This window comes from Pleurodeles waltl, chromosome 4_1, assembly GCF_031143425.1.
Source record: "Pleurodeles waltl isolate 20211129_DDA chromosome 4_1, aPleWal1.hap1.20221129, whole genome shotgun sequence".
Lineage (NCBI taxonomy): Eukaryota > Metazoa > Chordata > Amphibia > Caudata > Salamandridae > Pleurodeles > Pleurodeles waltl.
In genome coordinates this window covers 730,425,708-730,453,491 of record NC_090442.1, presented here as the reverse complement: position 1 = coordinate 730,453,491, position 27,784 = coordinate 730,425,708, and the positions used below count along the sequence as shown (strand labels likewise).

At 43.7% G+C, this 27,784-nt stretch overlaps 1 protein-coding gene across 1 annotated transcript in view; it reads right to left on the bottom strand.

Moving 5' to 3' along the window:
• EXOC4 (exocyst complex component 4) overlaps positions 1-27,784 on the bottom strand; it is a 1,633,445-nt gene that overhangs the window by 1,437,282 nt on the left and 168,379 nt on the right. Inside the window, exon 4 of the mRNA XM_069229316.1 lies at positions 24,463-24,626. Coding sequence (XP_069085417.1) covers positions 24,463-24,626 — 164 coding nt within the window. The remainder of the gene's footprint in view (positions 1-24,462; positions 24,627-27,784) is intronic.

Sequence of the window (27,784 nt, the reverse complement as noted above, 5' to 3'; positions counted from 1 at the left end):
TTTCCCACATTTTTGTGATGGAACCTTCTGGAATCTGCAGGAATCCAGAAAATTCCTACCACCCAGCATTGTCACATCCATACAAATAAAAATGTTGCCCCACTTGTCAGCCTAAAAAAGTTTTTCTTCAAACTGCCCTTTTGGACCCACTTTGGTCCCCCCTCATTTTCAACATGTTTTTGGCTCTTCCCTGTGACGGGCACTTGGCCCACCTACACAAGTGAGGTATCATTTTTACCGGGAGACTGAGGGGAACTATGGGTGGTAGGAAATTTGCGCTGATGCGGTGAGCCCATACAGAAATGTGGAAAAATTGTGATTTCTTTTAGCTAAATTTGAGGTTGCTGAGATTCTGAGTAAGAAAACACTGGAGGATCCACACAAGTCACACCTCCCTGGACTCCCTCGGGTGTCTAGTTTTGAGAAATGTTTGGGTTTGGTAGATTTCCCTATATGGCTGCTGAGCCCAGGACCAAAAACGCAGATTCCTTCCTTCCTTCGCAAAAACAGGTAGTTTTGTATTTGATCATTTTGATGTGTTCACATAGTGTTTTGGGGCATTTCCTTTCGCAAGCTCTAGGACTACCCACATAAGTGAGGTATCATTTTTATTGGGAGACTTGGGGGAATGGTGGGTGGAAGGAAATTTGTGGCTCCACTTAGATTCCAGAACTCTCTATCACCGAAATGCGAGGAAAAAGTGTTTTTGTTAGCCAAATTTTGAGGTTTGCAAAGGATTCTGGGTAACAGAACCTGGTGAGAGCCCAACAAGTCACCCCATCCTGGGTTCCCCTAGGTGTCTAGTTTTAAAAAAATGCGCAGGTTTGGTAGGTTTTCCTACGTGCCGGCTGAGCAGGAGGCCAAAATCCATAACTAGCCACTTTGCATAAAAAAGGTCTGTTTTCTTTGGAAAAATGTGATGTGTCCACGTTGTGTTTTGGGGCATTTCCTGTTGCGGACACTAGGCCTACCCACACAAGTTAGGTACCATTTATATTGGGAGACTTGGGGGAACGCTGGGTGGAAGGAAATTTGTGGCTCCATTCACAGGCCAGAACTTTCTGTCACCGAAATGTGTAGAAAAAGTGTTTTTTGCCAATTGTTGAGGTTTGCAGAGGATTCTAGGTAACAGGACCTGGTGAGAGCCCCACAAGTTACACCATCCTGTATTCCCCTACGTGTCTAGTTTTAAAAAATACATGGGTTTGGTAGGTTTCCCTAGGTGCCGGGTGAGTTACAGGCCAAAATCCACAGCCAGGCACTTTCCAAAAAACACTTCAGATTTCAATGTAAAAATGTGATGTGTCCATGCTGTGTTTCCTGTCACAGGTATTAGGCCTACCCAAGCAAGTGAGGTACCATTTTTATCGGGAGACTTTGGGGGAACACAGAATAGCAGAACAAGTGTTACTGCCTGTGGTTGGCCGGGTTTAAGGATGACACAAAGCTTTAGGTTAAGATTTCAAATGAACTTTATTGAAGAATATAGTGGAGCGACGAATAGATCTTTCTTATTCTTTCTTGTATTTTTTTCTAGATTGCTTCTGTCTCGTTTCCCTGGATCTTCACCTCTTCTGTGGTCTTTTCTTCTCTTTCAGGGCTCCCAGGAAGCGCATGCGTGGAGAAGAACAAGAGAAGTATCGGTAAGTGTTTTTGTTCTCTGTCTGTCCCTTTTCCTTTTCTACCTCTTCTTTTCCTTCCTCCTCTGTCTTTCAGGTGTCTTGCTCTCTCTCTCTTTTCCTTTCTCTGTTCTGGTTGTAACTGTATCCTCTCTTTCTCTCTTTCTATTGTCTCTTTCCTCTCTAGGATTCTGCGTCTCTTTTCTTCCGCTACTATTTACTAATATAAGGGCTTTCCCTTGATTCTCGTAGTCTTTACTTTCCCCCTCCTGAACCTCTCTGCCTTTCATGGATTCATTCCTCTTAAAGCTCCTTCTCCTTGCTTTGCTGCTGTTTGGTTGTTTTGCTGCTAAGGCCTTTCCTCTCGGTGCTGCAACTACCTTGTTGCTTTGTACTGTAGCGGTTTTATACCCCAGTGTGTTCTTTTCTTGAGTGTGTGCCCTTAAAAAGTGCCCTTTTGTTCTCCCCGCCACCCACTCCCCCTTGCTTTTTATTTTCCCTACTCCTCCCGTCCTCCCGCCACTCCGGTTCCCCTCAGTTCAGTAGAGACACGCACCTGATTGTGCCACGCTTCTCCAGAGGCATGGCAGGGTTCCTCGCTCCGCCTCCCGGGGCCACCGCGGAGTTCGTTCTTCCGCCTGCCTCCTCCTCTTCTTCTCTCCTTTGGTGCGATCTTCACTCTACATCGACGCCGCAGGTCGCGCGCCTCTCGTCTGCGGGCCGCCGGCTTTTCTTCAGTTCCAGGTTCCGCTTCCAGGCCTCTGCGTCACGGCCGTCAGGGACATCTGATTGGTTCCTGCCCCAGGACGTTCCCGAGCACCTGGGGCAGTGTCAGCACCAGTCGTGTTGGGTACGGGCTGTCTCTAATCGGCCCGTCACATACACTCCCCTTAACGAGCTGCTGATAGAGACGCTTCGACGATGGATAGCACGATAAAAAGTCAGCGTTTGCCATGAGGGAACCCGGGGAATGTCGTATCTGAAAGGAGAAAGGCTGGAGTGAGAGGAACCATCGTAGTACACAGGGGTTGGTGTCTTTGTTGTGGGCGAGCCAGGTGAGGGGAGCATGATCAGTCACTAAGGTAAAAGTTCTGCCTGCTAAATAGTATCGCAGGGACTCCACCGCCCAATTTGATAGCCAAACATTCCTTTTCTAATGTGGGGTAATGTTGTTCCCGTGGAAGGAGTTTCCGACTTATGTATACAACGGGGTGAAGGGTCCCATCGTCCTGTTCTTGTGAAAGGACGGCCCCAAGACCTACATCTGAGGCGTTGGTTTGTACGATAAAGGGTTTCTGGAAATCCGGACAACACAACACCGGTCCGGATGTCAACACGGTCTTTAGCGTTTCAAAGCTCTGTCGTTCTATATCAGCGAGAGGGGATAAGGTGATTGGGCATGATTTCCGTAAGAGGTCGGTAAGCGGTCCTGCTATTGTGGAGAATTGTGGTATGAATCGTCTATACTATCCTACGAGTACAAAGAAGGGCCGTATATCTTTTTTGTGTGTGGAGGGGTGATTTTAGTGATGGCCTGTATTTTCTCAACCTTGGGTCTAACTTGTCCTTCACCAAGTATATAGCCCAAGTATTTAATTCTTGTGTGCCTCAACCTGCATTTCGCAGGATTAGCTGTAAGATTGGCCTTTCTCAGGGCCTGTAGGATGGTGTCTAAGTGTTTCAGGTGGTCTTCCCATGTCATGCTGTAGAGTACGATATCATCGAGGTATGCTGCTGCATACAGATAGTAAGGTCGCAATATCCCGTATATAAGTCTCTGAATGGTGGCTGGGGCCCCATGAAGACCAAACGGAAGGACCATGAAGTGATAGAGACCAGATGGAGTAGCGAAGGCAGTTTTTCCCTTATCTTCTGGCCGTAATGGTACTTGCCAGTAGCCTTTCGTCAGATCTAATGTGGACATATAACGAGCTTGACCCAATCTATCGAGAAGTTCATCGATGCGGGGCATGGGGTATGTGTCAAACTGTGACAGGGCATTGATGCGTCTGAAATCAACACAAAAGCGAGTGCTTCCATCAGGTTTTGGTACAAGTACCACAGGGGAACGCCACGGGCTAGTAGATGGTTCAATGATGCCTGCTTCTAACATAGATTGTACTTTTAGTTCTATGATTTTCTTTTTTGCCTCAGGGATACGATAGGGCCACTGTCGGGCTATACTGTCGGACTTGATACGAATCACAAGCTGTACTAACGAAGTTCGTCCCGGGGATTTAGAGAATACGTCTCGGTTGTTATCGATCAGGTGGTTGAGTTGCCTAAGATAGGGGTCTGGGAGTGTGGTGTTTAGTTGAGGGGGAGGGTCCTCGTGAGGTGAGCTAGTGGGAAGGGAAGGGAATCTCATCATTTGTCTCCTGTTCGATATACATGACGGAATGGTCACGCGTGGGTTCCTGCCATTTTTTTAGCAAGTTGATGTGATATATTTGCTCCCTTCCTGAACCTTGGGGCATGGCGAGTCTATATGTGGTGGGATTGATCTGTTCTAAAACCTCAAATGGACCCTGCCACCGGGCTAATAGCTTATTTTCACAGCTAGGTAATAGGACTAATGCCTTGTCTCCAACCTTCAGACTTCGATATGCACTTTTAGTATCATAGAGCTGTTTTTGTTCGTTTTGGGCTACTCTTAAGGTGGTATGGGCCTCTTCCCATACTGTGTGGACGTTTTCTCGTAGTTCTCGGGTATATGTCAAGAGGTCTTTAACCTCTTCTTCTGATTCTTCCCATTGCTCGGCCAACATCTCTAAAAGGGTACGGGACTGTCTCCTGAGTAACAGCTCAAAGGGGCTATGTCCTGTGGATGTCTGAACATGGGTGTGTATGGCATAGAGCACTAGGGGTAGTTTCTTTTCCCAATCTTTTCCAGCTTCGAAAATACTTTCCCGAAGTAGGGATTTAATAGTCTTATTATATCTCTCTACTAGACCGTCTGTTTGGGAATGGTAAACTGAGGTTCTGATTTGCTTAACCCCTAGGGAACGGCATACCTCTGCCATAAGCCTCGACATAAAGGGAGTCCCTTGATCTGTGAGTATTTCTTTAAGAAACCCAACTCGTGAAAAACATTCTATCATTGCCTGAGCTAGGGTTTTTGTGTGCATACTGGGGATTGGTATAGCTTCAGGGTAACGGGTTGCGTAATCAACTAATACCAGAATATATTGTCGTCCTCTCACTGAAGGAGTTAGGGGCCCTACAGTGTCCATCCCGACTCTAGAAAATGGGATTTCTATGATGGGAAGGGGTTCGAGGGGAGCTGGACGGTGGAGAGAGGGATTTAGGAGTTGACATTTTGGGCACTCAGAACAATGTTTCCAAATATCTCCAAACAATCCAGGCCAATAAAATCACCGCAATACTGCTTCTTCCATTTTCTCTCTCCCCATATGTCCTTCCCCATTATCCCCATGAGCTAATTGTAGGACCTGCTGTCTATGGCTCTGTGGTACCACTAGCTGGAGTGCTCTTTCCCCTACGGCGGAAGTGTTTCTATACAATTAATTGTTTTTCACCAGGAACTTGGGACCTACCACATGGTCATCTGGGTTCAAGGCTTGGTGCCATGCATGTTTCAGTGTGGGATCTTCATGTTGACTCTGTCGGAAATCTCCTGTGATGTGCAGATGACGGCTGGGGGGGTCTTTGGAGTCTGTATTTCGGGGATCTTGAGTAAGCTGATACTTTCGCCGTTGCTCTCTCTTTTGCCTTCTACTAAGTTTGATTTGTGGTTTTCTGTTCTCTTCCTCGCCGACCCCAAAAGGTATCTCCTCACACCACGCCTTAAGGACTTGTTCTTGTCCTGCTTTATTTAGGAGGGAGGAAAAATCCACATAGTCCGTACCGAGGAGGAGATCTTCTCCCAGATTTGGAATTACTCCCACCTTTATTGTCTCGCCCTCTCCTTTCCAATTAAGACGTACTGTAGCCACGGGATAGGGTCGTTGATCTCCATGTACACAGGCTATCAATACCTGAGTCTGCGGATTCCCTTGTCCGGGTAGGACCAAGTTCTGTCTGATCACGTTTTGACTGCATCCCGAATCTACTAGAGCAGGGATGCCTACCGGATGCAGTACGAAAGTCTGGTGCCTGGTGGTAAGCACAGGCTAGGTCAACGGCTGTCTGGTTTGTCAACCCCAGATGTTGTCTAATCCAGTTCCGTGTGCTGGGTGGTAAGGCGTCCAGATATTGTTCAAGGACAATGCTATTGAACATCCCCTCTCTAGTAGTTTCTGTGGGGTGTAACCATTTTCATGATGCACCCGATAATATAAGGTGCAGGGTTTTCTTGGTGTTGCCATTTTGTCTGACGGGACTTGGTTCTATAGCTCTTGCTATCCAATCAGATGCGTTCCAGGATAGCTTTCTTTACCTCATTATAAGGAAGGGTGCCCCCGGGGTTAATTGCCTGAAAGGCGGTTTGCAACTGTCCAGTAAGTAACAGGGCTATATATTGACCCCACTTGTCTTCAGGCTAGTTTGCCATACTGGCTACCCTTTCGAAATTAGTAAAGAAAGAATCAAGATCCTCTGGTTCTTGATATCTTTGCAGCACGCTACTCTGTACGTTAGGATGGACTTTTGTGTGGGCAATGGTATCAGTCAGTTTTTCCAGGGCGGTTCCATGAACCAACTGGTTGTTGGCTATTATGGTTGACTTGACTTTTTAGAGCCGTTTGTAAGGCCTCTCGTTCCTCCTTAGCCTCTTTCAACTGTTGCTCCCAAACAATTTGTAGGTGCCGTTGCCCCTCGGCCAACTGGGCAATCATGTCCGCCAAGGTAGGTTTCTCCTCCATGTTGTCGATGGTCCTTTTCCAATCCCACTTCTGACACCACTTGTGGTTGGCTGGGTTTAAGGACAACACGAAGCTTTAGGTTAGATTTCGAATATGCTTTATTGAAGAATATAGTGGAGTGACGAATAGATTTTTCTTATTCTTTCTTGTATTTTTTTCTAGATGGTTTCTGTCTCGTTTCCCTGGATCTTCACCTCTTCTGTGGTCTTTTCTTCTCTTTCAGGGCTCCCAGGAAGCGCATGCGTGGAGAAGAACAAGAGAAGAATCGGTGAGTGTTTTTGTTCTCTGTCTGTCCCTTTTCCTTTTCCTTTTCTACCTCTTCTTTTCCTTCCTCCTCTGTCTTTAAGATGTCTTGCTCTCTCTCTCTTTTCCTTTCTCTGTTCCAGTTGTAATTGTATCCTCTCTTTCTCTCTTTCTATTTCATCTCTAGGATTCTGCGTCTCTTTTCTTCTACTACTATTTTCTAATATACTGGCTTTCCCTTGATTCTCGTAGTCTTTACTTTCCCCCTCCTGAACCTCTCTGCCTTTCATGGATTCATTCCTCTTACAGCTCCTTCTCCTTGCTTTGCTACTGTTTGGTTGTTTTGCTGCTGAGGCCGTTCCTCTCGGTGCTGCAACTACCGTGTTGCTTTGTACTGTAGCGGTTTTATACCCTGATGTGTTCTTTCCTGGAGTGTGTGCCCTTAAAAAGTGCCCTTTTGTTCTCCCCGCCACCCACTCCCCCTTGCTTTTTATTTTCCCTACTCCTCCCGCCACTCTGGTTCCCCTCGGTTCGGTAGAGACACTCACCTGATTATGCCACGCTTCTCCAGAAGCATGGTGGGGTTCCTCGCTCCACCTCCCGGGGCCACCGCGGAGTTCGTTCTTCCACCTGCCTCCTCCTCGTCTTCTCTCCTTTGGTGCGATCTCCACTCTCCAACTACGCCGCTCTCCTCTTCCTCCTGGTCGCGCGCCTCTCGTCTGCGGGCCGCCGGCTTTTCTTCCGGTCCAGGTTCTGCGGTTCCGCTTCCTGGTCTCTGCGTCACGGCCGTCAGGGACATCCGATTGGTTCCTGCCCCAGGACGTTCCCAAGCACCTGGGGCAGTGTCAGCACCAGTCGGTGTTGGGTGCGGGCTGTCTCCAATCGGCCCGTCACACTGCCCCTTATCTTTCTCTACATTTGTTCATTCCAAATGTAAGACAGTGTGTAAAAAAGACGTCTATTTGAGAAATGCCCAGTAATTCACATGCTAGTGTGGACACCCCGGAATTCAGAGATGTGCAAATAACCACTGCTTCTCAACACCTTATCTTGTGCCCATTTTGGAAATACAAAGGTTTCCTTGATACCTATTTTTCAATCTTTACATTTCACCCAAAGAATTGCTGTATACCTGGTATACAATGAAAACCCATTGCAAGGTGCAGCTCCTTTATTGGCTATGAGTACCTAGGGTTCTTGATGAACCTACAAGCCCAATATATCCCCGCAACCAGAAGAGTCCAGCAGACGTAACGGTATATTACTTTTGAAAATCTGACATTGCAGGAGAAAGTTACAGAGTAAAACGTGGAGAATGTTTTTTTTTTTTTTTTTACCTCAATTTCAATAGTTTTTATATCAGTTGTTATTTTCTGTAGGGAAACCTTGTAGGATCTACACAAATAACCCTTACTGATTTCAAAATGTTGTCTACTTTTCAGAAATGTTTAGCTTTCCGGGATCCAGCATTAGTTTCACACCCATTTCTGCCACTAACTAGAAGGAGGTTAAAAGCACCAAAAATTGTAAAATTGGGGTATGTCCCAGTAAAATGCCAAAATGGTTTTGAAAATGTGATTTTCTGATTCAAGTCTGCCTGTTCCTGAAAGCTGGGAAGATGGTGATTTTAGCAGTGTAAACCATTTGTTAATGCCATTTTCAGGGAATCAACCACAAGCCTTCTTCGGCAGCCCTTATTTCCCTTTTTATTTAAAAAAACATAATTTTTGCTGTATTTTGGCTAATTTCTTGGTCTCCTTCAGGGGAACCCACAAACTCTCAATACCTCTAGAATCCCTAGGATGTTGGAAAAATAATCCCGCAAATTTGGCGTGGGTAGCTTATGTGAACAAAAAGTTATGAGGGCGTAACCGCGAACTGCCCCAAATAGCCCAAAAAAGCCCTGGCAACTGAGGGGAAAAAGGCCTGGAAGCGAAGGGGTTAATTCAACAAAAAGGATGGTTAACGTTAAATAAAAAAAAGGGTCCTGTGTAAAGCACAATAGCGTAGACACCCATTAATGGCTACACAATACACATAACCAGCCAGAAGGGGTAGCAATACAAATGTTAACTGAGGTAAGCCCCATATTTAACTTCAGAGATGCCAGGCAAAAGAGAAGAATAACATCATAATCTAAAAGCAGACAGCTTTCTGTGAGAAAAAGATAGACGTATGATGATAAATGCTCAATCTGTTCTTTACACAAACATTCAAGCTAGGAGCGATTAATAACAGTAGCACGAGCTGCTGTGCAGCATGGCTTAAAGTTTTAAAAAGCGCTATGACGCGCCCAGCGTTGACCACGTCATAGTGATTTTTTCATTTAAACTTTAAGCCATGTTGTACAGCAGCTAGCCCCACTGTGCAACATGTTAATAAATAATATTGACAAAACCATGTAGGCACCAAGCCAAAAAAAAAAAAAAAACGCACCCATCACACGCATCTTTTTAATCGTAGGGAAAATAAAATGACATATTGTAACCAATCACTAGAAATAAAATTCCATAATTTTCAATTTCTCAATGCCTTGCTGTAGTGTGTTATTCCTTCCTAGAATGCTCGTGTTGCTGACTTGGGGAGATTCCACGTTCTATTACGTGCAGTCTCCTGAAGTCAGTTGAGCCTGAGCCTGTCCCTGAACGGACTGTTCTTTCCGTCCTTACTTTTAAATAAAGGATTGTACCTACTTGGCTTGCGAGCAGTCTTTACTTCAATTTGGCGACGAGGAGCCAGCTTTATCGAACCGGCAACATCTGTGTCATCGTTTTCCTCTTTTTGACGCTTCACCGCCTTGTCTGAACTTTGCTGTTGCCTTGGGGGCTGCCGACGTGTGACGGAACGTTACAGTAATTATACTTGCTATATTTGTAATATTTTTAAATCCTTCCTCCGTGTTATTTTTGTGTGGTTCATCGTGCCCTGCCCGGCCGTTGGTGTAAGCGCGTGCAGAGCTGCGCGAGCAGGGCAGCGCGAGCGTCCTCTGTTCAATGGACGCGCGCGCGCAACGTGTGTCTCCTGGGTAACATACCCAGGGACACTGACGCCGCTTCCTCTGCGTGTCTCCTTAGCTACGGAGACTAACACTGCTTCCGCTAGCGTCTCTAAGGAGACAGAGACACTAGCCTTTGAATATTAATAAGAAAAGAAAAAGACTTGGAGAAATTAATAAAAATAAAATAAAAAAAAGCACAAAGGAGGGAAGGAAGAAGACATTTAAGAAGGCAATTTTTTTTTTGCAATATAACATTGTTTTTTCTATTGTGAAGGTTTGGAAAAGGTCCGAGAAGGGAAGAATACTTTTTAAGTTAATTAGTATTATTGAGTGGCACTTGAAGTCATTGCATGTACCTTATAATTAGCCACTGACATGGCGCAGGCCAATTTTACAATTGTTCCCCCGCAGGCTTTTTGGGCTATGGGCAATTCACCACCTATCAAGTGGCTAGAATGGAAAGACTATTTTAAAAATTATTTAGGTGCCATTGATGTGGATAACAAGATGTCTGCAGAACAGAAAAAGAGGATCCTGTTGCATTCCTTGGGTCCTATGGGTCTAAAAACTTTTTAAAAGTTGCCCAAAAACACCATAAGCGGTGATATTTGTGTTTTTAATGCCGCGATGCTAGATCTCGACGAGTATTTTGCTCCAAAAGTATGTATGGGAATTGTCCGCTATACGTTTTTCAAACGAAAACAGGAAAAAAATGAGCTTGTGGATGACTATGTTGCGGACTTAAAGAAACTTGCTCTGGACTGTAGATTTGGGACAATTCATGACGAACTTATTAGGGATCAAGTAGTCATGCATTGCTCTAATCAATCTATTCAAGAAAGGCTTTGGATAAATGGTGACTCTCCTCTGGAAGACATCTTAGCTATTGTAAGGAAAGCAGAGAACTCTGAAAGATGTTTATCCGAACTAAAATCTACAGGGAAAAATTAGGCTGGCATTTACAAAGTGATTAACCGCAAACCAGGAACAAACTTACAGAGTGGGGAAACTGAAAGGAAATGTTACAGAGGAGATAACAAAGATCATTTGGCTCACTCCAAGTTGTGCCCAGCGTTAAAATTAAAATGCAACAAATGTGGAATTGTGGGCCATTTTGTCAAAGTATGTAAAAGTAAAAAGAAAATAGTTAAGTGTATTTATGAAGGTGATTATATGGCAAAAAGTGATACGGAGGAGATAACAACGGATTCCAGGGTAGTGGATGAGGATAAGAGTTTCATCCTTAATATAACGGAAGTAAACACTAAGGAAAAACCAATATGTAACATGGAAATTGGTGGAGTACCTGTTACAATGTATGCTGACTCTGGCTCACCATTCACAATCGTGAATGAGGATGTGTGGAACAAGTTCTTTGTGGAGAAAATTGGCAAGCAACTTACTCCGCCGGATATTCAACCAGAAAGCTACACAGGAGAAAAGATAGACCTGTTAGGTTTTAGATGGTTGGCATTCTCATTCAAGAACAGGAGTGCCAGAGGAAAGTTATACGTAGCTAAAAGAGGGCCGTCTGTTCTAGGTTGGAAGGATCAAGGACAGTTGCAAATGATCCTGGATCCTAACGGTAAAGAAAAGGTTTTAATGGCGAATGATGAATGCTCTGTGACCTCTGTGATGGAAGCTAAATTTCCCAAATTTTTTCACAAGGGTTTGGGGAAACTTACCGGTTTCGAGCACAAGATCATATTAAAGAAGGAAGCTCTACCAAAAATTCATAAGGTCAGAACTGTGCCGATCATGATCAGAGAAGAAGTCTCCAAGGAGCTGGACAAATTAATTTCAATGGATGTGATTGAGCCAATTGAAAGTTCGGAATGGATTTCGCCTGTAGTAATAGCTCGGAGCAGTAACGGGAAAATCCGTTTATGTGTAGACTTAAGATACTTAAATAATAATATCCTGATTGATCAGTTTCCTCTACCCAAGATTACGGAAATGGTTTCTAGTCTTGAGGGAGCGCGTTGGTTTTCTACTATTGACTTGTCGTCTGCGTATCATCAGATTCCCTTATCCAAGGACTACAAAAGATTAACGGCCTTCATCACACCCTTTGGATGCTTCCAATACAAGAGGATGCCCTTCGGTCTAGCGTCTGCAGCAGCTGTTTTTGAACGTCTAATGCACAAACCTTTTGGAAAGGTTAAAGGGGTTATGTGCTTCCAAGATGTCATTTTTTTTCGGGAAGGATAAGTGCATGCATGATGAGCGATTGGAACATGTGTTAGAAGTTTTGGGCGATAAGGGGTTAACAGTGGAACTAAGTAAGTGCAAATTTGCTAAAAGGAGTGTCGAGTATTTGGGACATGAGATAAGTGGTGAGGGTGTTAGACCTAAGACCTCTTTGGTGAATGCTATAATCGAGATGGCACCTCCTATGTCTAAAGATGAGGTAAGATCTTTTTTGGGCATGGCTGAGTTTTGTGCAAAATTTATTCCGAACTTTGCCAGTAAGATTTACAATTTAAGATCTTTGCTCAAAAAGAACTCTCCTTTCGCGTGGAGTGAAGCGTGTAATCAGGAGTTTGAGAGTATTAAAAAGGAGTTAAGCAAGGCTGCATGTGTAGAAAGTTTTGACCCTAATTTGGATACTTTTGTTACCACGGATGCAAGTAATAAGGGCTTAGGTGCTGTTTTGTCTCAAAGGGATTGTAATGGTAAGGAAAGGATTATACTTTTTGCTTCCAGATCGTTGTCTCCTTCAGAAGAGAGATACTCTGTTATAGAGAAGGAAGCCTTAGCCTGTGCTTGGGCTTTAGAGCACTTCCGTGCATTCGTGTGGGGTAAGGACATAACCATTCGCTGTGACCACAAGCCTTTAATTAAACTTCTTACAAGTGAAGGAAGTGTAATGGCTTCTGCTAGAATCTTAAGGTTGTCTATGCGTTTAAAGGATTACACTTATCGTATTGTGTATGTACCAGGCAAGAGTAATGTATTAGCGGATGGCCTTTCTAGATTACCTAATTTGCTGGAAAGATGTGTTGATGACCCGTGGTATGAATGGAGTGTGGCCCTTATACATGACTCTGGCAGCCCTGCACTTAATGAAGATAGTTGGAGGAAGGAAATGCAGGTAGACGCTAGTTTACAGTCCGTCTTAAATTTCGTTTTAAATGGGTGGCCTAAGAAGGATCTAATACCTGAACTGTGCAGAAATTTTGGGGAGGTTAGGAACGAACTCTCTGTTGTGAACAATGTTCTTTGGAGAGGTGATAAAATAGTTCCCCCTTCTGGTATAAGGGAGGTGAGCTTAGAATTATGTCATGAGGGACATTTTGGCATCGTTAGAACCAAATCTGTGGTAAAAGAGCTGTTCTGGTGGCCTGGTGTTGATAGATCGGTGGAAAGATTTGTCAGAACCTGTCATATATGTTCTTCGGCTGACAAACGTTTGTGTACCCTTAGACCACCTATGCAGCAAGCATTCATTCCAAGACAACCATGGGAATATGTCGCTATTGATCTCTTGGGTCCGGTGGGTGACACTCAAGAGTTTGTAATAATCCTTATTGATTTGTTTTCCAAATGGCCAGAAGTTGGCATTTTAGAAAAAGCAGACACTGTAAGCGTGTTGGAGTTTTTGGATAAGGTTTTCCTTGCAGAAGGCACCCCTTCTAAATTGTTGAGTGATAATGGTGTACAGTTTATGTCAGATGCTGCAAAAAACTATTTTAGGAGAGTGGGAATTGAACATAAAACCACTTCTCTGTACAATCCCAGTGGGAATGGGGCGGTAGAAAGGTTCAATAGAGTCATTAAAGGTATAATTCAGAGTGCTATGAATGGTGGAGAGGATTGGCATATTGCCATCTTTAAAGCTGTGTGGGCATATGGGATAACTGAGAATGTTACTACTGGTCTTAGCCCTTTCATTATTATGAGGGGAAGAAGCCCAAGATGCAAAAATAACCCTGCTTGGTTGATCAAGACTGGTATCCAACACTGGTCTGTGGAGAATGTAAGGGATTGTTTGAATAAATCTCTTGAGAAATCGAAGTCTTATTATGACAAGCTCCATCATGTTAAGTCTGTTGATTTTAATATCGGTGATTTGGTTAGAGTTAAGAAACCCTACAAAGTTAAGAAGGGTGAGAGCCAGTACTTTAATCCTGAACGTGTTATGGAAGTTTTGCATAATGCTGTAAAACTGAGTGATGGTAAGGTGTGTAATCTTAAGCGTATTGTCTTACTTAGGAACGGACAGGAATTTGGATGTGGTGGAGTTCACACTAACGATAAGGAGGGTGGGAAGGGAAAGGCTGAATGGTTGGAAGATGAGGTTATGAGTCACAATGTGTTGAATAAGAAAGCGCCTCCACACGTACTTGGTGATTGTGTTTTGTGTGAGGAGGAAGATGTGATAAGTGATTCGGTTGCCGAGTGAGAAAATGGGAGTGGAAGTTTATCCGGTCGTGTACAACAGTGTGATTCTGTAGAAAGGAAAAGGAAAGTGATACCTCCTGGTTGGTTGAAGGATTACGTGTTAGGATACTTAGCTGACGTTTCTGATTTTCATGTTTAAGGTTTTTTTTTATCTATTGTTCTGTTAATTATTTTTTTTGTTCCTTATTTTCTTGTTGTAAGAAAAAGAAGGGGGATATGTAGTGTGTTATTCCTTCCTAGAATGCTCGTGATGCTGACTTGGGGAGATTCCACGTTCCATTACGTGCAGTCTCCTGAAGTCAGTTGAGCCTGAGCCTGTCCCTGAACGGACCTGTTCTTTCCGTCCTTACTTTTAAATAAAGGATTGTACCTACTTGGCTTGCGAGCAGTCTTTACTTCTCTTGCTTATCTGACACACATTGTAAATGCACACATTCGGACAGGTTTTATGCAAATGCAGCTGCATACTTTTGTATACGAAGCACATATGCTCTCTCTGCAGAAGCAAAAACACGCACACAAGCAAACACAATGCCTAACGCTCAAGAAAAACTGCAAAGAAAGTATACGCTATGTATACGCATACGGGCAGTCATACACTACACAAAGACGCAGCCGCATTACACAATCGCACACGGGCATGCACTCGCAAATCCCCCAACACTAGTGGCACAATATTTAGATAACTGTGACGTTGTTATCGGATACCAGGGATTGAATAGGCACACTGTGTACACATCACACACTTGAGGGTTGCGGGAGAAGAAAAGCTCTGGTAGACAAATGAGTTTGTGACAAGCTATATTTGAATGTCCACCGTATTATAGTGAGCTTCATTCGCCTTTGCTTATTGCTTGTTTGCAGATTAAGAGCCCCTCCAAGGAAAAGCGCTGCCCAGAGCAGTCACAGATCAGTCACTAGCGCTCAATAACAAACATGGGCAAACAGTCCATACCGAGCAAAGAAAACCATGGACCATACGTAGAGTACAACGTCTGACAAGAACATCCTCGCAAGTGAATTTAACCACCAAAGAAACACACTTTAGATTGGGTGTACACGACTCGAGTAAGTAGGGCAATAGTGTTTCGCGTTTTGTGCGGTGCAATACCTTTAAGGTAGTAGTCTCCAGTTGAACACCACAACGTAAATATGAGGAGGTCTACTTAGTTTTTAATAGATGGAAATGACTGACTAAATCAGAAGTTTAAACTATTCACAAGTATGGTTGGCTCTCATAACTGGGGGTGGTTGATGAATTCAGCTCTGCCGGTGGACTTTGCACATTTTTGCACACTCCGCGCGGAGTTCACAAAAACTCCACGGAGTGGCGCGGAGCAGTTTTTTTCCTCTATCTCCCGGTCGCTAACCTACAGTTGGTGAGCGAGAAAAATCAAATAATAGACCACCTCCCAGCGAGATTTCTAAATGCAAGCTGTCACGGCAGGTTGCTACCGCTCGCATTGAGAAACCAGCTGGTCGCGTTGAGGAAGCTGCCATTTGAGTAGAACATCTACTTGAGCGGCAAAAAGAAACAGCGCCCTCTTGCACTGCGCATTGTGCTGCTCGCGCTAATTTGACAGCACGTGACCAAATCAGCACAAGCAGCGTGACTTACTACACTCTGCTGCTCACGGAACTCCACGAAGTGCGGCAGAGTTTTTTCTGCACTTCGCAGAGCTCCGCGTAGCAGGACTATGAGAACTCAACCAAGGCCTGCTCATAACACCTGAAAAAAGCAAACAATCATGTGAAACTCATGAAAAATTATTAAACATTAGGGCAGGAATTCCTGCAACTGAATTAATCATCAGATCAAATCTTTTCATTTAGACAGTTCCTTTTCTGTGAAGGTTATCATAATTATATGTTATGCACCAGTACTCCAATACATGAAAAACATTTATTGTAATTCACCATACACATTAAACAGAATATTTTTCAAAGGACACTCACACATATGCAACAAAAGTGCTCCTTAAGTGAACAAACACCACAAAGAACTTCACTGTCATTGAACATTAATTGGTGTTTTAATATTTGACTATCAGGCAGCCACCATATAATTTTGTACAAATACATCAATAGGGAAGTTTATCTATGGAAGGAAGAAAACATCAGGCATGTCTTATTGGTTGTTGACGACATTTTGACCCTTGTAGGGAGGGTTAGGGTCTCATCAGGACAGACAATAACCTGGGGAATGGTTGTAATAAGGCAGTGGTATAAGCACTGGCAACCTGGAAATGTGCTGCTTCTCAGTCCAGAAAAATTCTAAAACAACTCAATTGATGGTGAGTGGAATTAAGGAGTACTGTACATGCTCTCATAGGCCTCTTATAATTGTTATGTAGTCCTAGTGCGCTTGAGGTACTTCCAAAAATAAGGAGTACCTGTGGCTCTCTAGTCGCCGGTGAAGTTCTTTGTGGTGTTTGTTCACTTGGAGAGCACTTCTGTTGCAACGTGCGAGTGTCCTTTGAAAAATATTTTGTTGTGAGCATTATTTAGAGTTTGAACATAAGTCCTGACGTAAATCGCCGGGATCCCATTAGAACAAATCCACAGTTCCACCACCTTGTTTATAAATGGGGCATTTGCTGTGTTTAACAATATCAGACCCTCAGCTGGCACCACCAATAGAAACTCGTAGCCCTGCAGCCCATCTGCCGAGGGCTGATAGAAATTATGAGTAGGAATTTTTAGTTGGGATATTTAGGGCGGACCTTCCGATCTATATCCTTCCTGCCCAAGACTGCTATGCAAGGCAGTCTCGGGCAGGAACATAAATCAAGGACCTCGAACCGCAAGGCCATTCATTTAAAAAAACAAATCTGAAACATAATTCTGCTTTTCGGGGGAGGGAGGTGTTGGAATTAGCTGTTTTGGAACACAATTAATACCATTTGAACCACTGGGGATGTGAAAGCCTGCCAGGCATTGCATGTCTGACAAAAGTACTCCTGCAGTTTTGGCTGAAACACTTCTTTCAGAGGTTCCTGACTACTCCGGCAAAAAACACTTCACACATTGGTGTTATGGGAATCACTTGCAATGGTCTAAATGGTCCTCCCCTTTGTACTAAAATCCAGTAGGGCAGTCTTTTTTCAGAGGCTTCCAGGAACTGCACACTAGGCCCAATCTCGAAAATAGTTGCTTAATGGTTTTCTAAAAGTTGAGTATTGAGCAACATTGTTGACTCTTTTAGGTTTAATATGGGCGTTAAGGAGCAGCGTAAACATATCAAGTCGAAGCAAATAATATTGCCCTTAGGGGCACAGAAAAGGAATGTAGGAGTTCTGTTTTCAGTAGGTTCGCTGGGAACACTCTGAATGACGTCAAAACGCGAGGCACTAATCCAATATCATTTTCTGTGGTGCTTTATCCTCCACAGACAATGGATTTGATAATTTGATGTCTTCATAATAAAGCTCATATTTTTGGTCACAATCAGGCTTGGTTCCAGGGAGGAACCCAGGGCATTTGCTGATATTAATAAGTAAAGATTATTTATTATTTATAAGCATCAGCATCCAACCGTCAGCAGAAGCCTTTAGACAAGATGAACAACTTACTTAACTTTGGTAATGCTTTGTCTGGTGTCTGCTCTTTCTAACCACAGGTTCCTCACCTCAAAATACTCCTGCGGTGCTCTACCACATTTGGAGAACATTCTCCACAGCATTACCCCTGCAGGCCCTTATGTGGAGTCTTGCAGATCCACACTGATTGTGCAACACTCCAGGAGTGATGGACAGAAGCCTCATATAAAAATCACCTCTGAGCATGGACGTCAGTTTCTTTTTTTTTTTCAGTCCACACAATTGTTGCTAATAGTCTGCTGAATCTTATCTTGGGTCCTTTTTAAAAGTAAAAAAGGGGCCACTGAATGGGGAGGTGCTGAGTGAAGAGGAATCTGCTGTTAGATACATTATTCACCAGAAGGAATGTGCTACTTACCCAGTAAGCGTCTGTTTGTGGCATATATTGCTGCAGATTGACGCGTTTAGCACAATCCTGCATCTAGTATTGGGTTCAGAAGTGTGCAAGTTGTTTTAATTTGAAGAACGTCTTTCGAGTCACGAGGTAGAAGGACTCCTTGTCTTGCTGATAATGCGCATGGTCATCAACCCTATTGTCAGATTGTATTAATGCAACACGGGTGAGGATGGAATGTGAACTAGAGCATAGTATAATGAGATGTCCATGCTGAGGGAATTTTTGATAACCTATAAAAGCAACTGCAACAAACACAGGTGTCCGAGGCAGAGGGTGGGCGCATGTGAATCTACAGCACTACAAGCCACGAACAGATGCTTAACGAGTAAGTAATATTTTTAGTTTGAGGCATGTGTGGCTGTGGATACACATGCTTAGCATAATTGAAAGCAGTTCTCTTCCATAAGTAGTGGCTAGCCTATGGGGGATGCAGTTGTTTGAAATAACATATAGAACTGCTTGGCCCACACTGGCTTGCTGACTAGCCCACACATCTACACTGTAAAGTTTCACAAATGTATATGGTGTAGACCAAGTAGCTGCTTTAAACATGTGAGGTATAGGTATATTTCCTAGGAAGGGCATTGAAGCTCCTTTTTTGTGAGTTGAGTGAACTCTAGGAGGGATATGTAAAGTTCTTTAGCATAGCATGTCTGGATACTTTTAACAATCCAACATGCAATGTCTGGTTTAGATGTGGCCCTTCCTTTGTGTGGTTCTGAAAAAGCAACAAAAAGATGTTGTGCTTTCCTATAAGTCTTGTATGGGTGAAGCCTATTAGCTTTGCCAATGCTTGCTCTTTCTTGCTGTGCTTGAATTCATCGATCGGCAAGGGAGTGAAGGGGTGCTCGTTTCAGTGTTGTGCTACATGTGATGTTGTATTGGTTCAACGTGCTAATGTCAAACCTAGTTTTAATGTTGCTGCTTGCATACCCTCCGCGTTTACCGCCTAATGAACAATATTTGGAAAAAGAATAAACATGCAATGGGCATGGACAGTGGAGTGGCCCCCTCTGAGCCACCCTGCACCCTGTCTCTGCCAGCCTTTCCACGGCGGTGCTATCGCCATGAAATTGCTGTCAGGGAAGGGACTTGTAATCCCCAGGGCAGCGCTGCTTGCAGCGCTGCCCTGGCGGGTCAGAACCGCCAGACCGGCAAAAACTCGTAATCTGGCGATTGTAATGCCACGGTCGTTGTGTGGCGGTCCGACTGCCACATTGGCGGCAGTCCAACGGCTACGGCGGCCCTGGCGGTCCTAAGACCACCAGGATAGTAATGACCCCAATAATATTTCAGTAATAAGCATAAAGTTCGGAAGCCATTTAAAATAAATGCAACATGAGCAAAATCTGAAAAATAGTCCAGAATATGCAGCAAATCAAAAGAAAATTGGGTACCATCCATGGAAACTTAGGCAATAAGTTCTGGCCCTCCCGCCAGAAACACATCTTTTTATAGATTATTTTGTCATAGGAAGCAATAGAAATCAAACATTCCGCAAAGGGTGAGCAAACATATCAACTTATCATCAAATTATAATACAGCATTTTAAAACATCATGTAATACCACCATCCTAGTACCTTCTCCCTAAACGAATACTGAAGAGCATTTCAACACAAAGCACCAGTGCACATTTTATTGCATGTGGTGTCAATGAGGGGTGGAACATTGTTAACTGTAAATCCAAGATGGAATCAAAGCCTAATTGAGGTTTAGTTTGGCCTATGTCAAGAATACATAGTTCTGTACATTACAGCATTGTCATTTCAATTGCAAAATGTCCATGCGACTAAGCAAATACTATTTAAACAGAAAATAACACCAACAGCATCACAAGGACACTCCCTCGGTTTTCCCTGGTTTATTAGCTTTCCTGAAATGGGAAATATGACTATACGTTTTAAGTGAAGTAATTCCTGACCCTTCACAATAGACATCTCTCCTTGGAAGCCACAATAAAGTATTTTGTGTTCTCTGCTGAATGAAACACTGACCACACAGTTACATTCAGGGTGGCTGATGTCTTGTCATTTGGCAATCTTTCCATGCAGACCAAAAAAGACGTTCCCCCTTTACTGGTGGGATTAGAGACAGCAGAGACAGACATCACAGTCATTAGGCCCTGAAATGGCAGGGAGTCAGTTGAAAGAAGCTGCCACATTCCCAGTTGCGACCTGGAACGTCCATGTCTTTAATGATAAGATTAAGAGGGAAGCAGTATTACAATACTCCAAACCATACACTCCAGGTGTAAAGCTGGAGGCTCAGTTGATGGACAGGACCCACCCCTTCTAAAAAGATACAGACATGACCATGTATTTTGCACCCTGGTTCAATAAAGGCTTGAGAGGAGTGGCTATCCTGCTTTGCAGAACTGTCCTGCACGTAGTGTCCAACTTCTGAATAGACAAGCTGGGAAAATATACCATGGTGACTGGCAGAACAGGGACACCCATAGAATTCTGAGTTTCTATGTTCTTCCCCTCCTGGTAAAGGAGACCCTGCAGTAACTTGTTAATGGACGTCCTTCAGGGACTCACAGTGGTAGATGAAAACTTCAACATCAAGGTGGTGAGTGGATCAGATACCTGCCAAGACTATTTTATGATGTCGCAAAAAATCAGTGGCCTTTCCAGCTAGTCATATGTGAGTGTGAGGCACAGGGGTGAAAGGGCATACACCTACTATTCTGCCTCCAAATAATTTGTCCTACACATTTAGGCCAAGACATGTGGGTAAATGGCTCACATATTATGCCTCGTGTACAGTCACATCACTCTCCTTTAGAACTTACAGCCTTATTTAAGACTTAGGCGGGCAGGATACCCTGTCAAAACATGGAGGATACCCTATCCATAATATTACAAGTGCCATGGACTATAACACAATAATGCATTTGCAATATGGCAGACAGGAGATCCACCACGGTTGTGATGGAGTAATGCATCACCCAAACTCTAAATAAGGCCCTTAGTCTGGGCCTTCCTCTTGGTGCCCCCTGGCATATATGGCACTTCAACGTTTCAAAGTATGGTGAATGGAGGAAAGAAATGTCTCCATAATCCTAAAATAGGAAACTAAGGTCTACTTTAAGCTCAGTCTAGGTTTGTTGCCCCTCCCCCTGCTTCCCCACAGGTTATGTGGAAGGTCTTTAAGACCAGTAGGAAAAGCAGTGAAGTACTTCAGCATCAAGACACATGAGAAGGAACTTGCCACTATAAACTCAGAGACCAAGACAATTCCCTCTGACAGTAATTTCATCTCCAATAAGGAGACCATGCTGTAACAAGAGCTGGCCGTGGCCTGGTTAGAATTAAGGGAGCCTGCCAAGGATGAGGCCCAGCTGGTTTGGTTGGCATCGTTTAGATGCATTTATGAAACTGTAGAAAGAGCTGGTTAGCTGTTCTACTGGCAAGCGATTTGGCAAATGAATACCAGAACAGTTGCGTGAGTTCAGAGCCTCTCTGAGAGTGTAGTCTCAGGTCCAGCTGAGACATCCTCTACAGATGCAAAATAACATGAGCACATCTATGAACAGGTGAAGAGATCTATAAGGCAATCAGGAGCATTGAGTAAGACTTCAGAACCAGAAGGGTCTGCCCTTCAAAGCCTTTAAAAATAAGTCTCCCTCTTAGCACTACATCTAACACATGTTAAAGAAGCAGTGGAGACTGGATGTCTGACGGAGGACCTTTTCAGAGCCACAGCTTCAGACATATTGAAGGCAGATGGCCCCCTCTGACTGCTGTGCCTCTTACCACCCCACCCCATCAGTATCAAAACTAAACTAAGATCAGAGTCAGACATTTAAAAAATAATCTTCTGAATAGCCAAAATGTTCTGACGAGGGTGGGTTATGTCCAGTTCTGGCACTATGACTGTCAGCCTCTGCCTTCACCCAGTCTGATTTTGGGGCTTCAATAGTAAAGTCCATGTCATGAAGAAGAGTCATCGTACTTGGAGGGTTCTCCCTGATCAGCAAGGGGGACCCTTGAACTAGCCAATCCCCTGAGTAAAGCAGTAAACAGGATCATCATAGTGAAGCTGCTACAACAGCTAGCAGTTACGTAAAGGCATGTGAAGCGGTTGTCAGTCAAGCAGAGCTGTGAACTACTAGTGATGGGAACCGACCATGGACCTCAGATTGAGCATGTGGCGTGGGGATGACTTTGTTCAAAGATAACAACCAATGTCCTGCATTCAAACTAAGTAAGGCTTGGCATAGGAAGACCATTTAAACTTGTACTACATTTTAGGTGGAACGATCACACTGGGCAGGATAGGCCCAGTGAGCAAGCTGTACTGCTACTATTTTTGAAGGGTTCCAGGGAAAAGTTGATGTTCTCTCTAAACAGCCTTTCCCTACATAAGGGCACATCCACATGTGTGACTTGGACAACTTTTGAGAATCTGGTGGAATGCAGCCAAGAGAACCGATAAAGAGTGCAAACTCTTCCCATAGATAGGGCAACAACATCCAGAGTATCTACTCTGCACTTCAAGATCTGTCCAGATGCAACCAAGCACTGATTGACCTTAAACTGCATTTTCTGGCAAATGAATCACTGTAAGATTTGCTATTTCCCACAAGACAGGAAGAAGGGACATTAGCAGCGAGATATGACCATACTGCCAGAAGCAGCCTTTTCATGTCACAGAATAAAATTTCTTCAAATTCTATCAGGAGGTCGAGGCATTTAGTTTCTGCTTTGTGGAAGATGTTTGGGCAACCAGACCTTCTTGTGCCGGGAGACGGGACCAAAATAACAGGCATCACCCATAACAGGTCGATGATTTAAGGCAAGTTTGTCTGTGGCCTGCGGGGCTTCTCCTATCCAGCCACAACAATAAATATGAGGGCTTCACTGAATGTAAGCAAGGGATTTGATGCTGATGAGGAGGGCTGCAAAGAGCTTAGTCAAATGTCAGAATTCACCTCTACACAGGGAAAGGTCAGTTTTAAGGCTTTAGTGGCTTTACATACTAAAGTGGTAATGAGGAAACGTCTGCTTACGCAGTGCAGGGTGTAAAAGATGACTTCCTCTGATGAAGTGTCCAGGCCACTCGCCTTTTGTAAGTCCAAAGAAGACAGCATCAGTATTATAAATGGAAAGGACGATATTAGCCTCGGAATCCTTATCATTTGTAAGGCCATGATCTTTATTAGGCATTGCAAGGACTTTAGAGTTGGAGATAATAACCTGCTTTGGGCAAACATCTGAGCCCTAGAGATGTTCTGCCAAGGTAAGGTAATTAAAGTTCACATTAACTTTTTTTCGCGCCACAAGCACATTTTTCCCAATGTGGAAGGGTTAGACAGTGGTGCCCTATTGAGCTCTACCGGTTGCACTGAGGCTCTGACTGAAAGGGGTGGGGTGACTCCTAGGTAAGCTTTCAATTCCTTTTTAGGAACAGGGGCTAGACCTTTGGAGCTGCAGCTTTGTGGTTGGAGCAACTTGATTCACCAAGCCTGCTGGAATGTACTTCTGTTTTAGGCATCGGGGTTGGACCCTGTGGCAGTGCAGTCTTGTGGTTGGGGCAACTAGTTTAACCAACCCTAACGAAACATGCTGCCCTTTGAGGTAAAGCAGGCCAAAGGGTGCAAGAGGCATCCTGAACAGATCCATGATAGCATGGCAGAAGACCTCAACCAGCTTGGGTTGGCTGATGGACACATTAATACCAGTTTTATATTTTTCAATGTCAGGATCTTCTCTGATGACAGGGATGAGTTTGGCCTTGAGGAACAGAATTGAGATTCAAAACTGTCCTGAAAGCAGAACCGTTTCCTCAAGGAACAAACTAACTTACCCTTCCAATGATGCGTTTTTGTGTGTGGAAATGCAAGCAGTTGCTGAGGAAATTTGTCAGTGAGACACTAAACACATGCTCCAGACCCTAGTCGATGAGGGGTGGAAAAACAGGAATGTGCTGGTTGGTGCCTAATATACTCTAGCGCTGTCACGCCCTGAGACAGAGTTAAGGTGGCGCAAAGTGGTGCCACCTGGTGACGCTGGATAGCTATCTGCTAAAAAGCTTTTTCACATCAGTCTGAAGCCTGAATGGATAATTTGCAAGGCAAGGAATCTAAATTATTCAGTTTCACTATTCCTCCTTCAGAAGCATACAACAATCTTTGTACATTTTGCAGCGGAATAATAAAAATATGGTATGACGGCCATTACAATTTTTTTGTGTAAAATGGTTCAAAATAAACTTTTCTGATTGATTGACTGACTGACTGAGCACCAACGTAAAATGAAATGAGTGAAAAGGCAAATGCCTAGGTGTCAAGCTTAAAATATGAAACTACCTTTAAAGGAGATCCTACAGAGAAAAACAAATTCTGTTGATACTTAATCCCATGTGGACACTTACGAGACACGCTTCACTCGATTGGTAGATTTGATGTAGAGGTGGCGATGCAGCTCGTCAATAAGGACCAGGTGAAGGTTCATCTTCTTACTGTGCAATTCCAGCCGAAGGTCACTCAATCCTTCCACCTGCAAGAGGGGACCCTCTAAGGACTCTACTGCTGAAACCTGGGGAAGACAACATCAAAAAACAGTTGATAGTTATTACACAACAAATAAAATCTTCATAGCATATCTAGCAACAGAGGACTAGTTGTTTTACTGATACTAATGAGTATAAGAAAACAATCAGTAAATCTTCACAATTTTACTGCAACACATTAGCGCACACAAAGGCACATTCATACATACACACGAAGTTGCGCACACACACATGCACTGCCCCCACTCCTTATAACAATTTTCACCAAACAACTGAAGAGCAAGCTTAGTTCATTAACAAGTCCAACTCAGAAAACAAAAGGAGGTTGAATTAAATTTTAGGAAATACAGAGAGCGGTAATCACATTTTACAACAAAATATCAACAGGATAGAAGGCTATAAATATGGATCACGTTAGGACATCGCCTTACATCTTTTATGGGAAGCAGATTTACCTCATTTGGAAGTACCAATCTTCAACATAACTCAACTCTTCTTAAAGGTATCAAGATCAAAAAATGAAACAACACTCATATTTTCATCTCCTCCAGATGTTTGCGTATCTGATCTGGTTATAAGGTAATATTCACACCTTGCTAAAAGCCCTCTACATAACCAAATGTTCATTGTGCACTGAAGACAAAATCTCACCTGACCTCAAAACATGTGTACCACATTCGCTGCCCTGCTTTTCTAGTTAACAGTTAAATCCACCAGCTCATAAGAAATCACCTCTAGTTCTCTCAATTCTGGTCAAATGACCACTCTTTAAATCAATCCTATTCTCAAACCCTCAGACTTCCAAAACCTCTGAAATAATCTCTATTGTTTCGCAAAAACGGATGGAAACACAAGAATGCATTCACATCAGACTCAAATGTAGCAAAGAGTATACAAATGTCCAGACTGCAACATATCCACGGTGATGTGCATGATGTTTAAGGGATTTCGCACTACAGCTGGCAATGGCTACTAAAGAGTTGCATGTTTGTGCAATGAATGACATGCTCTGTGTATGTTAACGTAGCATTAGTGTGCTAGGTCTGAAACTCAGATATCAAATCTCAGTGTTTTCTTTGCTTTATTGTATGCAAACTGATGGCATGGTCGTGTGTGCAAAACAGCCACATCTCCGACTCTACTTTGCGTCAGTTAGCTGAACATTTCCCACTGGCTTATTAAATATTAATAGTAGCATATTAATTCTGCTGTCCTTACGGGCTCCAAGGGAGTAGGTTTTCACCTGCTGGGTAAAAGAACTAAGGAAACAAGCATTGGCAAGGACAATAGGTCTCATCTATGAGAGCCATTAGGTTTGGCAGTGTTTTTTAGCCATGCTGTACAGCAGCGCAGATGCTTTTCAGAATGGCAAAAACAAATTATGCTATGACGCAGCAAGGGCTAATGCACTTTTTTTTAAGTGTGTTAGCACTAGATGCATTACAGTCCTCTTTTTAAAATTATTATCTTTAGCCATGCTGCACAACAGACACAAGAGTATACAACATGGCTACAAATTACTGCGAAAGTAGCCAATGCCAATGTTGTACAGCAGTGTTTCTCATACTGGGGATTGCGACTTACTGGCGGGGTGTGAGCTACTTTTGGTGGGTTGTGAAAGTCCAAGTAACAGATACCGATGCCTTTTAGTTCTCTGTTTATTTTGTCTCATTTGGTGCGCTTTAAAGACAGAGCTCAAATGTCAGCCTAAACCTTCTGCTGCTTATTTTTTTTTACCATGAAGACTGGTCTTTAAAAACTCCTCTCACTTTCAGTCAGAGAATGAAAAATAACGAGAATTTTATGTGACAATCTTGCTGGCATACATGAGGTGTAAAAGGAAAGGTTGTAGGGTGCCATTTCTTGTAGCACACAACAAAATGTAAACACCTGTAAATGAATTGTACACATTCAGCAGGTAGGAAAGCAAAAATGGAGTACATTCTTTTGTAATTTTGAAGTGTGATGGAAACAGATTTTAATAGGATAGGACTTTCTTGTAGGTCGTCTTCTGGCTTTTCTCAAAACATCCATACCCTCCTTAGGAAGGTTCAGGTGACCATAATATATGAGTTCAGGAGCCAAACGGCCAAGTTCAATAATTGAACACTGGGGTGTTGATTATGGCCTCCAAACTTGTGAAGAAGTGCCGGCCTGCACGGCAGCCTCCAGTTTGGATGCTCTTGAGAGAGAGAGAGAACAGAGAACCACCATTGTCTAGCGCCATTCTGGAGCAATGAGATTCATTCTGGCCTTCGAGTGCGACAGACTGATGGTCACTGTTGGCAATAAGGGAACTGAGGAAAGGGTAAAGAAATTTGCCTGAACAGTCAAGCCATAGAATATTTCTCAATGTACATGGTTGGCAGTTGCGGCTGGTAATTTTAGGAGGGAGGAGGGCGGGCGGGCAGCACACTCACACTCATTCACTCACACACACACGCACATCCATTCACAACACTCATTAACATTCAAACATACATGCATGCACCAAACATTCATTTAAAAACACACACACGCACACACACTTACCTTCAGCATCGGAGGTTCCAGGAGGGTTGGGACTGCTGCCTTCTCTCATTGGCTGACCCCACCCCACTCTGTGACGAGGTGTCACTGATTGTCTCTCGCCCTGGGCGCTTCAGAGCTTAAACCTGAAGTGCCCAGGTCAGAGTCAATGGTTGATGCTTCCCCTCGTCACCGAGGGGGAGGGCCTCGAGGCACATTTGCTGAGCCAAGGAGGTCATGCCCATAGTAGCTGTGACCTCTTCAGTCCAGCAAAGTTCAGCTCAGGCAGCCAAGAGTCTGCGCAAATCGTGCATGTCTCGCTCCTAGCTGCCTGAGCTGAACATGAAGAGCGTCTGTCAGGCTGACCTTTGCTCAGCCTGACAGGCACTCTTCATGAGGGGCAAAAGGCAGAGGGGGGTGACCCCTCCAAATTAAAGGATGGGCCGCCGCTGCTGGTTGGTAAAACCCTGAGGCAAAGCTTGGGCATTTCTTGCTTTTTTGATCTGCGAAAAGATCTATTGGAGGGAAACCTTAGTCGCAAAAGATTTCTTGAAGGATGGCGTCATTTAATACCCATTCATGATTCTCTTGAATGGTTCTGCTGAGAGTGTCGACTTGAACATTCTTTATTTCTGGTAGATGGACAGCTTGATCCTGAAATTCCTGGAGATTAATT